This window comes from Saccostrea cucullata, unplaced genomic scaffold, assembly GCF_032062105.1.
Source record: "Saccostrea cucullata isolate Sc308-1 unplaced genomic scaffold, CSIRO_AGI_Scuc_v1 ctg1530, whole genome shotgun sequence".
Lineage (NCBI taxonomy): Eukaryota > Metazoa > Mollusca > Bivalvia > Ostreida > Ostreidae > Saccostrea > Saccostrea cuccullata.
Genome location: NW_026929346.1, coordinates 216,687 through 231,246, shown reverse-complemented (window position 1 = coordinate 231,246; position 14,560 = coordinate 216,687). Strand labels below are relative to the sequence as shown.

The window sequence follows — 14,560 nt, the reverse complement described above, 5'->3', positions numbered from 1 at the left end:
TTTATTGTTTGAACCTAAAAATAATGCTTAATTTTATGAATAAAGGACCTGCGCGAAATACGCTCAAAATATCAGGATCGAACGTCCTAAATGAAGTTTTATGAATAATGAAAAATGGGATAAGTAATAGAGTACGCGATAAACTACCATACGTTCTTTTAACTCTGACGATGCCTTTACATATACTTTCGGTATATAGTATATCTTTGCACATCTAATATGTCCTTTGTATAGTATTTTGAAAAAAAAGTCCTTAAAATTCATCCCTTCAAAAGTTATTCACTTTTAGCTTTGCTATTGTTACTTTTCAAACCCTAAACATTAGAACCAGAAAGAAAAAAAAATCAGTTATTTCCTTTGTTACTTAAGTAAAATATTCATCTATTCATTGCGAATGCTCCTATAACCCCTGACTCTAGACGTTGCCTTTTTATACCTCTGCACTTACCTTTAATTAAAGCCAGACATTTGAAATGAAAAGATATGGCTGTATAAATATGGGGTCAACTGCAATGTGGTCCATGATCTTTAAAATATTTTGAAGGTAAATGACCAACGGCACTTTAAATTTTGGATAATTAATATTTTTTGCAAATTTTAAAACTATTGTATGTTTTCTAATTTTGCAAAGTTAACTGCGGATACTTAATAATGAATAGGAATGAAATGAAAAGGGGATATACCTCTAATTGGTCAAGAACAATTAGTCTACTAGACAGAGCTTATGTTATCCGTCATTTTAAGCTTGCAAGATGTTCATGAAAAATAAAAAAAACATGAGAATGAAACGAATGAAAAGAAACAAGTAAGTCATCTTTTACACTAAAATTCTCAAAAAAAGTTTCTCATTTATTTTTTACATGTGTTTTATAGGAAATTCAGAAAAACACTTAATGCCTGAAATGATCATCCATAAAAAACTTATAATTGAACTGGACTTAGAATGAAGCTGAGTTGTGATACATGAATAATGCATGACAAGTCAGATTTTTTAGTATAACTTGAACCCCAGGCAGTACACAACTGAGACTGAGAGAGTTGTCTTTCATAAAATTTATCTTGTAATGAATATTTCATTACATTTCCATTGCATTGATTCGTCTACAGTCAGTTATTAATGATAAGGCGTATTTCCCTTATATCAAACATTTCATCATAGAAATATTGAAAAGTATCATTTAGAACACATATCAAATATTTTAGGAAGTTTATTTCGACTTTTAATTTTATTGTGACAAAGCAATGCTAAATATTTCAATTGTTAATTAGTGAGCCTGAAACTCCGTGAATATGATCCCATTATGTGCACATCAACTTTAAGATTAAAAACACTACGACCTTTTATCAAATGCTTTGTTATCTTACTGATTATCTTTGTTTTTAGGACCAATTTTGATAACTCTAATCACAACTAGGTCCTTGAATATTTGTAAACTCAGTCTTTGTTCATCTCTCTCAATAATTTTCTATAATTCTGCAGTCTTTCCCGGATTGATTTCACACTATCAATTCCTCGAATCATATCTGCGGCTTTTTCTGCAATCATGATCGTTGGAGCGTTTGTATTTCCGGAAGTAACATGACGCATGACGGAAGCGTCAACTACCCTCAGGTTGCTTACTCCCTTTACTCTGTAAGTATTAAATGTTGTTAAAAATTACTAAGAAATATGATCTTGATTTGAGTGAAATACATGGAGAATCAATGTATTGTAACTGTTTCAAATCTAAGCTATATCTGAACAATTGTACCAAACCATTACAGAGTTCGATATCTTACAGACACCTGTCACGTCTTCAACCCCTGCCTAAATATAGTTTATATTTCAATACAAGATTTTTTTTTGGTTTAAAGACAGATGATAAAAAAAATGGATGCCTGGATAAATATACATTTTTTGGCATAATTTTATTGAAAATGGTGCAGATAATAATTTCTAGAATGTGAGGAAAATGTAAACCGTCTATGATGTTAAAAATTCTGCCATTTTAACTTGAAACCACCTTTATTAATCTATCAAAATATGTTTCAATTCAAATCCTATTTTAGCAAAAATTTGCGTAGGTGAAATCTATTCATTTAACGTCTTAAAACATTACCTTAGTTGTTATTTTCATTTTTTTGACAAAAGTTTGTATCGTCTGTCCTTAATTCTGCAAAAAAAACTTTTACCTTTGACAAAAAAAAAAAAAAAAAAAAAAAAACCATCGTATCTTTTTTTTATTTTACAAAACTGGTCACATGCCGACAATTTTAACCATGGTGCCATGAAATAAATACTGCAAAATGTGAAATGTCACATTACACTTTGAAATTTACGAGGTTATAATTTAAGAGATTGGTATGTAGCCTTGGTTTATCAGCGATGCAGACGTTGCGGGATAAACAAGATTTTCTAAATCAATTGATTAATCATCTTGAACAAACAAACTGCATTTATAAACTGTTTTTAAGAATGCAAATTTATTGATATCGGTTTTTAATTTTAAGCCTTTTTAAGCCTAAAAAAACTGGATTCTTTAAAAATCACAGACCTTAGTTGTGGATCCACAACTGCTGTTTTATCGTCAGCTGCCCCCATTCTACACGTGGAGGTTGTATGATACATAGATATAAAGTTGAGTGCTACTCTACATCTCCAGTAATCGTCAGATTCGTATGGAAAATGTTTACAGTAAAGGAAATAGTTTTCATCATAAGGGTCGAATGGCGATGCTCCAATGGATCTGAATGCTGTTGTATTGGCTAACTTTAACAACTGCTTTATTCCTACAACAATAATGTAAAATATAAATAATGTACATGAGTATTAGCAAGAAATACTGACATGAGTACTAGTAGTTATACGTGTACCTATACATAAAATATACTGTAGACGTACTTTTTTCCACGGGGTCATAATTCCGCGGAATCTCAATTTCTTTTTATTCTGCGGGTAGATAATTACGCGGATTTCTTAAACTGTTCACTATATGCCTTACATTTATATTAAGTAGGCTTGAACAAATTTCCGCGGAAAATTTGTGACCGCGTACATAGCGTAAATTAATACCACGCGGAAAAAAGTACTTCTACAGTATTCACATGAATAAAGGTCTCCGTATAAACAGGATATTACAGACAAAAATACAATATCTATTCATAAAATGCTTATAACATCAACTACATGTATTTAAACAGAAACACAAGAAATCTTTCAGAACAGAAATAGTTTTATGTTATCTGTACTATAATTACATTACAACAGAGTATTCAAGTTTACCTTTCAATAGCATTTTCATATCATATGGATGATCCAAATAGTTGGGGTCTATACGGGGCGGATCAAACGGATCACTACTGTGAAGTTGAATTCTCCCTCTACTTTTAGGATGAAGGAGTGTACATAGTACCAGAAATGAGCTATGTGGATTGTTGCTGCTTATCTGCTATAAAGTACAATGACAATATCTTCATCCACGTAATACACATGTATATGAAAATTATAAGTTATGAATATTTGAAAAAATAAATACACAACAGTAATGCAAATGTGATCTGCGTACAGCAGAAGTTAAAGGGATGATAAATTTTATTTCACTGGTCATTTATACATTATTTCTGTTAAAACATTCTGTTACATATACGGAAGTACAGAGAAAGTTTATATAAAATTGAGTTTCTAAATCTTGATTTTATTGACGATCAGCTTGGTAACTGTTCGATGTTAATCTCGAATATTTTTCGAAAAATTTAATGATCGGTCTAAGTCAACGATTTTAATCCATATGTATTTCTGATTTAAAAAAAAAAACTACATATCGCAAGTCAAAAATAAAAAAATACCAAAAAACATTTAGATAAATTAAAAAAAAAGAAAAAAGAAATATCTGCAAGGTATGATTTGGATGCGTAAAATCTTTGATGAATTTCATCCCATTTTTTTTCAGATCTGTATTTAAATATGAAAAAAAAACTATTTTTAAAGAAAAACAATTAGAAATCGTTAATCTTGACCCTGATTGTTTAAAGGAGAAGTTCCTGAAGCACTGTAAAATGAAAGTTGTAAGTATGGAATCAAGTTGTCATCATCATTAAGAAATGCATTCCCCTCTATGTGTGATTTGCTTAAAGGACCTACAAAAATAAATCAAAAACCTCAATAGAATAACAAACTCATCATTGAAACAATGTCATATTGGGAGCAAATGGACATTCCTATATACCTTACTTTAAACAGTTTAAACATCACTGAAAAGAAACGCTAATATTAAGTAAAACAAGTCACTTTCATGTGCAAACTCCTTCCATTAAAAGACTACTGCATAAAGCTTGTTTTCTGAACAGGTAATTATCATTTCCAATCATTTTTTACTACACCTTGAATAGTAAAAGAATCTAAATCAGACACATACGTGCATGTATTGTTACTGAATTTAAAAGTCAGCACGTTATCATAATCTTCGTTATATGTCGCATTTGGAAAGATCTGATAATCTGTAAGTATACTCCAAACAGGTTCATCACCATATGAAGAGCAAAAACGTTGGAATAGCTTTAAACATAGTATTAAAGCTTGTGGTAAAATACAGAGGGAGCATTTCTGTCATCACAGGCCTAGCTCATAACGTCTATAGAAGAACTTTACGAGAAGACGCCGTTCGTCGTCAATGTATCTCCATATTTAACATAAATATGAAATTGGAATACCTATCTCGGACAAAACAATAAGGAGCAGTCTCCATGCCGGTACCCATTATTTTAGGAGTTAAGAAGTAAGAACACCTTTAAGAACATCAAGATCACAGAAGTCTCAACCTCGAAATACAGACATCACCTGATATTAATTCAGAAGACCAGAGGTTGTTTCTCTTATTAATGCATTTCTAATCATTGCTCCGGTGATTATTGAGCATGTGTGTATCGTCGTCCTGAAAACACTTTCCTGATCATTCTTATTGTCACTCTAGCTTAGTCGGTAAAGCACTTGCTCCGTGTTTGGAAAGTTGTGAGTTCGAATCTGTCCTAATTATAAGTCGATAAAAATAGAGGGCAACTGTTCCTTCGCACTCTGAAGTAAAAGTTGAGGGGCTTCTTGTGAGACTTAAAAATCGAATCACGGCAAAGATTGGACGTCAAAGATCACTGCTCAATAAACATGAATGCTGAGTAAAGGTCACAATTTAAAGCCCTTCACCCGAAATGGTGAAGTCTCCATATGAATGGATTATTCTCGAATGGAACATAAAACAACCCTACGCCTTTTTACGGAAGAACTGAACTAGATACCATAGATGAAGATTTATTGCCAGGAATTTTGTTGATATAATCTGCAGTCAATATTTCTTATTTTCCTTAAGGGTTATCAGCGAGTATAACACTAGACCCCATCGTGGACGTCTATCCATTTAAATACCGTGGGTCCGATGTTATGCCAATTTACCAAACCTAATCCCAATTAATTGGGCACATCTTTGATGACCTTGAAAGGCAAATGTATGGGATCATCTCTCCAAAAACTACCAACTACCTTCTAGATCTACTAAAAGAATAGATAAAATCGCTTAAACTACAAAAGGGCTTATAACTGAATCATCCAGAAGTCTTAAAAGTGCATAGAAGACAAATCTAATACGGATAAATATAGACATGTCATTACATTATGTGCATTTTAAATGAAATTCCCCCTTGATCTCAAATTATCATATACGTACTTTTATTTCTTAATTTTAAACAATTTGATTTAATTGTTGAAATTGATTAAAACTAGTTCTTTTTATTAGAATATGTTTAAGCTGGGGGAAATCAAATTAAGTCTAAGGTAAAAATCCTTCAGAAACAGATCACTGGGATCTCCAATGCAAATCTCAGTTTTATCTTTAAATCAGAACTACCTTGCAGATTTCAGTTTCATAAATCAACACAACTTTGCAGATCCAAGGTCTTTAAAACATAAAAACTTTGCAGATCCCAGGTTTATAAATCATAACTTTTCAAATCCCACGTTTTTATAAGAAATTTGTAGCACCCAGGTATAAAGATCAGCAAAATTTTGCATATCCAAGGTCTTTAATTCATCAAATCTTTTATAAAATAATTCAAATATGTTTTTCAAAATATTTACCTGATTTTGATAAAGCAAATTCAAAGAAAAACAAGGGTGAGTGGTCATACGCTGATCCTGAATAATCTCTAAACGACATATGAACATAAATGTGATCTTCTAAGTTTTCTCCAACAGGCAAATCAACTACCACTGGAATCTGTTAAAGGTGTATAAACATTATAATAACAGGTAGTTGTTACATTCTAAAGAAACTTAAACAGTCTATACTTACATTGTCTGAAGTACCAAAAGCATTATATGTATCTGCTTGACACTTAGTTTTGTGTGATACAAAGACAATTAAAAAAATTAATATGAGAAAAGGAGAGACCAAAACATATACAGTTTTGTCTGTATCACACATTTAAAAATATGAGAATAACTAGTATAGATCGTCAATCTTATACAGTAAACTAGCAAAGAGGTTAAGGAATTTAGACTTTTTTTCAGATCCTCCGAAGAGAAATAAAAAAATTCTGGAGACAAATCTTTTAATCAAATATATCTTGCTGAAGGCTTTAATGTCATTGTCTGTACCACTACACTTATGTGATTCTTTTATCTAAAAAAAATTAAGAATAAAGTCATTTCTACTGATGAAGACACTTGAAAATCAATTTTCTGATATTTATTTTCGTACAAGGATCGGTTTAAATATGAGTTTTTTTTAAATGGTTTGCTATAAACTTTGGATTTAGATTCGTATAAGTAGCAAACAATTAAAAAAATGGTTCATAATTTTCTTACATGTACCCCTAATGACTCGAGATGCTCCTTTGGTCCAATACCAGACAACATCAGAATTTTTGGTGCATTTATGGATCCAGCAGAAATGATGACTTCTTTCTCTGCTTTTATATGGTATGTTTCATAGTTTTTCACCAAAGTTATTCCTACCGCCTTCCTATGTTCTATTAATATCTGAACATAATAAATTGGGAAGTGTTTTGGTAACAAAGAAAAAAAATTCTTATTTTATGATAATGTAAACATAAAATCTAAAAAAAAAAAAAAAAAAAAAAAAACTCAATGATTTTGAAAATTCGTGTTTCTTATGTTTATATCCATTGATTGAATGCCATTCAATAAACGTAATTCCATTGTTCCATTTTCTTTTTTATTCAACTGTAGTTTTGCATTCAACATGAATAGAGCTTTGAAAAGAAATCAGTTTGTAATCATTTTGCTGAAGAAAAGTTAATTTTAAATAATTTGCCTGCTGATTAAAAAAAGCATATCAATTAAAAGCGGCTTTCTCTTTTTTGCCAATATTGATCATACTAGTATGTGTACGAGTATACAGTACCACGCACAGTAATCGCAAAATAGATAAAGTAAATTAATAGTCTGAGACAATTCAAAAAGTTAAAAGAGACTAATTTGTTTTTGGAGGATAAGTCAATTCATTCAAAACAAAGCAGGAATAGGCAAAATATTATATTTGTATTTTGTACATGAAGCAATTAACATATATTCAAAATCACCTACGTTCATTCTTACACAATGGTTTAAACACGGTTTTAAATTGTATATTAAATGAAAATTTGAATTTGTTTTATACCTTTGTAACGTATGCGTTTGTTACCACGTTAAGATTTGGACGGTTCATCGCAGGTCTTAAGAAAGCCTTGGCAGTACTCCATCTTTCTCCGTTTTTTACAGTCTCTTGCCCAAAACAATAGCCTTGTGTTGATTAGAAAGAGAGGAATGTTAATTTTATATTGGAACGAAGATGAAAACTGTAGAATTATTCTCCTTTTTTTATTCCTTACAATGCAACTTTGCTCTATAAAGGGATTCCTCCTTCAGACCTTAATAATAAAAACGTTCAAAATTAAAACAAAAAAGTTCATGGCATCTTAGTCGGTATAGCGCTCGCTTTGTGATCGGGAGCTCTTGAGTTTGAATCTTGGCCACGACTAATGTAGGTCGACATAAAATGGGTAGCAACTTTTCCTTCGCCATACGCTAAGCACTTGAAGTTAAAATTGAGGGTCTATCTGATGAGACCTTAAAAACTTAGGTCCTGTGCCACGGCAGGCATTGGCACGTAAAAATCCCTCACTGCTCAATGGCCCTGAGTGCTGAGTAAAGATCAAAATTTGAAGCAGTTCACTAGTAAATTGTAACGTCTCTACATAAGTGAAGAATTATTGAATTGGACGTGCAACAGCATACAATCAAAAAACCAATTATTTAATTCATCAATCATAATTAAAACAGTTAAATGAAATCAAAATTACATGTATAAGTTTATAATATACGTGTAAAAAACTCCCCTATACCCAAACATTAGACACCTGACTTGGAAAAGAAGCATCTACCTCCAGACTAAGTAAATAAGTATATAACCTATTTGTGTCATTCCATTACAGTCTACAACTCTGTATCCAATTTCCTCCATTCCCTTTCTATACACATTGTCGCTGAGATTAGTGGCTGTTCCATCACTGACACTCAAAGGACCGCCCATTCCATGGTACGCTGTACATATTTATAGGAAAAATTATTTTCTTAAGGGGAGAAAGTCAAATATTTATTAAAATCAAGGTAATGAATGCCTTTAAACCTTTAATTTAAAAATCTTTAGATTGAGATAAATTGTCTGGAAGAAAACAAGATAAAGAAAATAATAAATACGTGAAAATCGCAGGCTTGATATTTGCATATCTTCAGACTTAATAAAATACGGAAGAACATCTTTGTAACTCCATCCATCTGCACCCTCTCTGGCCCAGTTATCGTAGTCATGTCGGCTACCTCTTATGTACTGCAAATAGTCTATTGAACTTGTACCACCGAGGACACGCCCTCTTGGCCATGTACATTTCTAAAAATAGATATAATATACTTTTACAAAAAAAAAAAAAGAATTAGGTGGATAAAAAAGTACTCGTAAAATAAAGTAGTTGGCTTCTAAGAGAAAGAAGTCTTTACCGTGGTCTCAATTTTATAAGTTTACCGATGATTATTATTTATGAAGATAAATCAACTTGTAAGTAGAGTTCTTAAAATGCATCTATAACTCTAAATAGCAATTCATCAACAAATACAATTTCTTCAAACTTAACATTTATTTCATAGTTACGGTGCAGAGGAGAAATTAAATTCAGCTCGTAATTTTATAAAAAAAAAAGAGGTTTGTACCATACTTCATGTAATATATAAGGTTCAAAAACAACTGCGTGTAAATGATTAATGCAGTTCGGCACATATATTGAACCAGAAGTCTCTGTCGAGACTGAAGCTCTACTGGTTTTTACTTATAGGAAAGGAAGAGAAAAAGTAGCAGTTGGGATTTGAAACTTTACAACAGCAATAAATAGAATAATGCTCCTTGATTAAGTCTCTTAATGTTTTTAGTGTAGTCTACTTGCATGCCACATTATTACATAATCAGACTAAAACTGTATTTTGGGTAGCATTTTGATAATATTTTACAAAAATTTCTATCTTTAGTATCCAAGGCAGTGTTCATCAAAATCAAAACATTGATAAATAAAACTGTGTATCTTAATATAGACTACTTCTGTGCAAAATAATATTGAAATTAGAACAAAACTGTAGGGGAGTAGTATTTTGAAAGTATTTCGCAGAAATGTAATATTGCTAGTAACCATGGTAACATCGTTCATAAATAAAAAGAAAAAACTAATACATTAAATTGTGTATCTTAGTGTAGATTTCTTGTGAGCCAAGGTATATCAAAAATCAGACCAAAACTGTAGGAGGAGTAGCATTTTACATACAGCAACACCATTCACCGAAATCAAAAACCTTTACACAGAATTTTGAATCTCAGTCAAGTCTACTTGTATGCCAAGTTATATTGAAATCAGACTTTAGCATTTTGGATGTTTTTCACAGAAATTTTTATTTTTAGTAATCAGCGCAACACCTTTCATTGAAATCCAATACCGATACACAGAATCATGTATCTTGGTGTAATCTACTTGTGTGCCAAGTTATATTGAAATCAGACCAAAAATGTAGGAAAAGTAGCATTTTGAAACATTTTTTAGAGAAATTTCTACTTTTAGTATTTAAGTTATATTAAATAAGACTTAAGCATTTTGGATGTTTTTCACAGAAATTTTTATTTTTAGTAATCGGCGCAACACCGTTCATCGAAATCAAAAACCGATACGCAGAATTATATATCTTAGTGTAATCTACTTGTGTGCCAAGTTATATTGAATTCAGACCAAAACTGTAGGAGAAGTAGCATTTTGAAAAATTGTTCACGGGCAGACAGACAGACGGACGCATTACTATCGCATAAGCTCTTCTGGTCTCTGAACAGTAGAGCTAAATTTGGCCAGGGTCAACGAAATAGTAAATGGTTCTCAACAAAATACCGAATTCTCTCCCCCCCCCCCCCAAAAAAAAAAAAAAAAAACAAAAAAACCTCATGATCTGTACAGCAAGGAAGGTAAAATTAAAAAAATGTTTTGTTAGAAAACAATAGAAAACAAATCACTGCTTTATCATCTTTGTACCTTATCCTTTTTATCTTGACATGTAAACTTTTGAGGAGCTGTCCTGAAATCCCAGTCATGTTTTGTCCCTTGCAGGACTCCTGACATAAATGGGACGTGCATCATTTCGTGTTCATTCTCGGAACCTCCTGCCTCTACAATTAGCACCGATGATCCCAAATCTTCCGAAAGTCTGTTAGCGAGAACACAACCTGCAGATCCAGCTCCCACTATTAAAATGATACGTTCATAAAGGAAATGCGTATCATTTTTAGATGAGGGAAAATTAACAAATTACGAAAAAAAATATAATCGTGTTATTTATACGTAAATAAATATTAAAAAAATTAACAGATATTTAAATCAATTAATATCGTTAATCATTTTTCCATATAGATGTCAGTATAAACCTTCTTAAAAGAAACATAATAATAAAAGGATTTGTACCTATAATGTAGCTGTAATGATTGTTTATCTCTTTATTTTCTCCTCCCTTCAAATCTCTTTTTTCCATTTCTTGTACCACATGGTAGTACAGCAAACAAAACAATAATATCCCCAAAATAGTCCACCTATACTCGATGATACAACCGCAAATGCCAAGCCAAAGCATAATTCCTAAACAGGTGTACAGAATCCAGGAAAACAGCCCAACAAAGTAGTCCGCCATATTCCTTACTTTCCCTATAAATATTTTTAAAAAGGATTATGCAGATCTCGAAACATAAGTTCCTCGGCCATCTTTTTAATGGATTTCATTTGTTCCTACTGTGTAAATAATAGCAAAAAAACTCATCAAATGAAATATATGGAGATAACGAACAGTATTCAAGCTCAAAAGTCCATTAAACAATAAAAACAGGAGCAGAGCAAATACAAACCTAGAAAACATCAGAAGTGATATCAGTTGCCATGGAGTAGTCAGCATCCCCTGCCGATCGGTCAAAAATGATTCTTACCTGTAACGTAGTTGTATACACTGCTTAGTACACTTTCTTCTGCTGACCCATTCTTTCCATACGAATAATTGCACACAAGAACAGTAACCAGCGCCCAAAATATAAATGATGATATTGTCATGGCTATCTAAACCTTAAAAAACTGATTAAAACAATGGTAGTGCAGTAAAGAGTAATTCCGGAATTTATAGAATGCAATAGGAGTTGAACCGTGACGTGTTTTCTTTCTTATTTGCAAGGTTGCTATTATATCTAAGTATTTGTGAATATGACCTATACTGTAGAGTAAAGAGGGAATGCCTTTAAAGTAAAAAGGTAAGCATTCTACAATATTGAGCTTTTTATCACTCAAGGGTTTTCACTAAGGGAATATGTATTAGGAAGCAAAACTTATTAAAGTAATTTAAGAATGATAAAGATTTAGAAATTTAATATTAGTAAAAAAAAAGGAAAAGAAATAAAAAAAAATCGCCTCCTGATTTGCTTGTCTGCAATGGTTTAACTTTTGAAATAGTTATATTAGCACATAAGTGGTTTTCAGTAATATTGATTACTGATATAGCTCTTATTCTCGTTTAAATAAAATTTTAAAAGGTAGGTACGAGTATTATAAAATCATGCATGATCGAATTATTCTAACAACATATTTATCACAAATAACAAATTGATTTTTTTCTCGATCACTTTAAAAAAAGTCACTGAAAATATTTTTTCAATAAATGCTTAAGCATGCTAGATTGCAAAACACATTATATTTCGATTACTAGGTAATTCAGAAGAAAGTTAGAATAATACTAAGCAAGCATACGGATGTCAATTAATTCTTTTTTAACAAATATTGCCTCCTATGTGTACAGTACGTGCTTTCCATGTATACGAAGAAGAGACTCCTTTGCTTTATTGGAGATCTTAGATCCACCTGCAGTCTGATGATTAAATATCCCCTAAAGTTAACATTTATACTGTATCGTTACATAATATGCCTTCTAACAAACAAACAAAAGTTTATTAAACACGCATTCTCAATTTATAGTCTCAATTCGCTTTAAATAATGTACCGCGTTTTAAGTAATATAATATTTCAAATAAATTTTATTTTCTGCCACTCATATGAACCATTGTTGGTTGTTGATTAAAATGCAACAATTGTTTGTTGTAGTTTGAATGATTGTCTTAGGAGAAAATCACATTTTATAGCAGAAATCGATATTTACGTTACTGTCGTCGATCATCGTGTAGTTTTTATTTTAAACCAAAAAGAAGTTTTAAATCATTTACCTATCTTTTTCTTAGTAAGATTGTCCTACATTTGAGTTATATTTTCTGAATTTCACACCCTTCACACATATGCGTGTCACAAATTTTTAAAAGTTTTAATATATTTATCAAATTTTGATGTCACCGCAGAATTATTACTTTTCTATTTGGAAATTCAAAAGGACTGGAAGGATTGATAAACTGACTCAATAGGACTAAGTTGTAACTTTTTAACATCATGAACACCCTTTCTATTGCATGGAATGGTAAAAAGGACACTCTTTATCTGTATTTATGAACAATAGCCCCCCTTTTCTTATAAGTCCAATGGTTAAAAAATTCAGCGATATTTACGTGTTAGTATTTTTTCACAAATAAAGTAAGAGAACTACACTGTTCCCTATGGATCAAATTGCCGTACACTCAAGCACTAGAATATGCCTATAATTAACAGTGGAATAATTGAACAATGGCATTAAAAGTTACGATAAATCTCAGAAAGATATTTACGTTACCGATATTTACGTTACCCATATTTACGTTACCATGTTTTAAAGTAAATAAGTATTATTTCCAAAGCTGTTTGAACAGATTTGCGAGTGAATCTTTATGATGTAAATACTAAGAACATGAAGAAATATAAATTCTTTCTTAAAATGTCATTTTTTTCTGTAACAAGAGTGCAGAAATGCAAATTGAAGTGCACATGCAAAGGTGAACAATTTTCACTCAATATCTTGTGCATCCGTGTGATTTGAAAATTGAATTGACATAATATTAGTCACAAGTAGAATTGTGATTTAATGACCGAATCTCTCCATTTTGAGCAATTGGTTAATATTGCATAGTTTCAAGTGTAATGCACGTTATCATTCGGAACGTAAATCTGAAACAAAACTTTCTTCAAGTCTGTATTTTGCTGTTTGTTTGAAATGATAGTGTATCGTCAATTTAAAAAAAAATGGTTATATACACCTGAATTGTATACCAAGCTTAACATTTTGAAGAAAAAAAATCATTTTTGTAGGAAATTTAATTCCAGAAAATTGGCGCTGCGTTGCATGCAGTTGGGGGGGGGGGGGTATTCTACATCGGGTAAAAAAAGAGGGTGTTGGGTGTCAAGAAACTGGTTGAAATTGAATCCATTTCCATTTCCATTTTTGTTGCTTTGCAAGAAATACAAATATCAACATGTATAAAATTGTGCACCTAATTTTCCCACTGGAATTGTTGCTTAGACATACAACGTATGCGTCTATGTTTTAATGGTACTGAAAATTCAATTTACGTTACATGAACATAGAATGTATATTGCTCTATAGAGCACATGTGATATGCAACTTAATTATTGACAAACCTTTTAAGGGTGGTGGGGGATCTTTAATGTTTAATTTTTGAGATTTGACGATAAAGTTTTTACAAACAATTAAACATTTCAGACATGTAGCAACAGAGGGGGGGGGGGGGGGGGGGGGAGCAGCCCCCCTCCCCCCACTTTTTTCTCCAACCTTACTTCAACTATAGTAAATGTTCAGTGAAAAGCTAATTGCCCCCCACCCCCACTAAAAGTGATGTACGGAAAATGTAGTGTAATAATTGGTACTAAAAGTAGTTGGCATTGAAAAAAGTTCGCCTCCCCTCCCCCTCTAGGATTTTCGACTTTGTGCAAGTTTTCTCACCCCTCCCCCCTTTTTTTTGCCTTGTCAACATTTCAGGTAAGTAAAAAAAAATCTCTGGCTGCCCCCCCCCCCACTTTAAAAAACGATGCTACGTGGCTGCCT

General features: G+C 31.8%; 1 protein-coding gene across 1 annotated transcript; it reads right to left on the bottom strand.

Annotated features, from left to right (window-relative positions):
* Nucleotides 1-1,258: 1,258 nt before the first annotated feature.
* LOC134280540 (alcohol dehydrogenase [acceptor]-like) lies at nt 1,259-11,643 on the bottom strand. The gene is made up of 10 exons (XM_062762952.1): nt 11,523-11,643; nt 11,011-11,247; nt 10,585-10,793; nt 8,726-8,915; nt 8,438-8,569; nt 7,647-7,768; nt 6,833-7,006; nt 3,263-3,428; nt 2,535-2,769; nt 1,259-1,631 (listed from the first exon to the last, which is right to left on the bottom strand). The coding sequence occupies exons 1-10, from the start codon at nt 11,641-11,643 to the stop codon at nt 1,436-1,438; spliced, it is 1,782 nt and encodes a 593-aa protein (XP_062618936.1). The 3' UTR covers nt 1,259-1,435.
* Nucleotides 11,644-14,560: the final 2,917 nt, after the last annotated feature.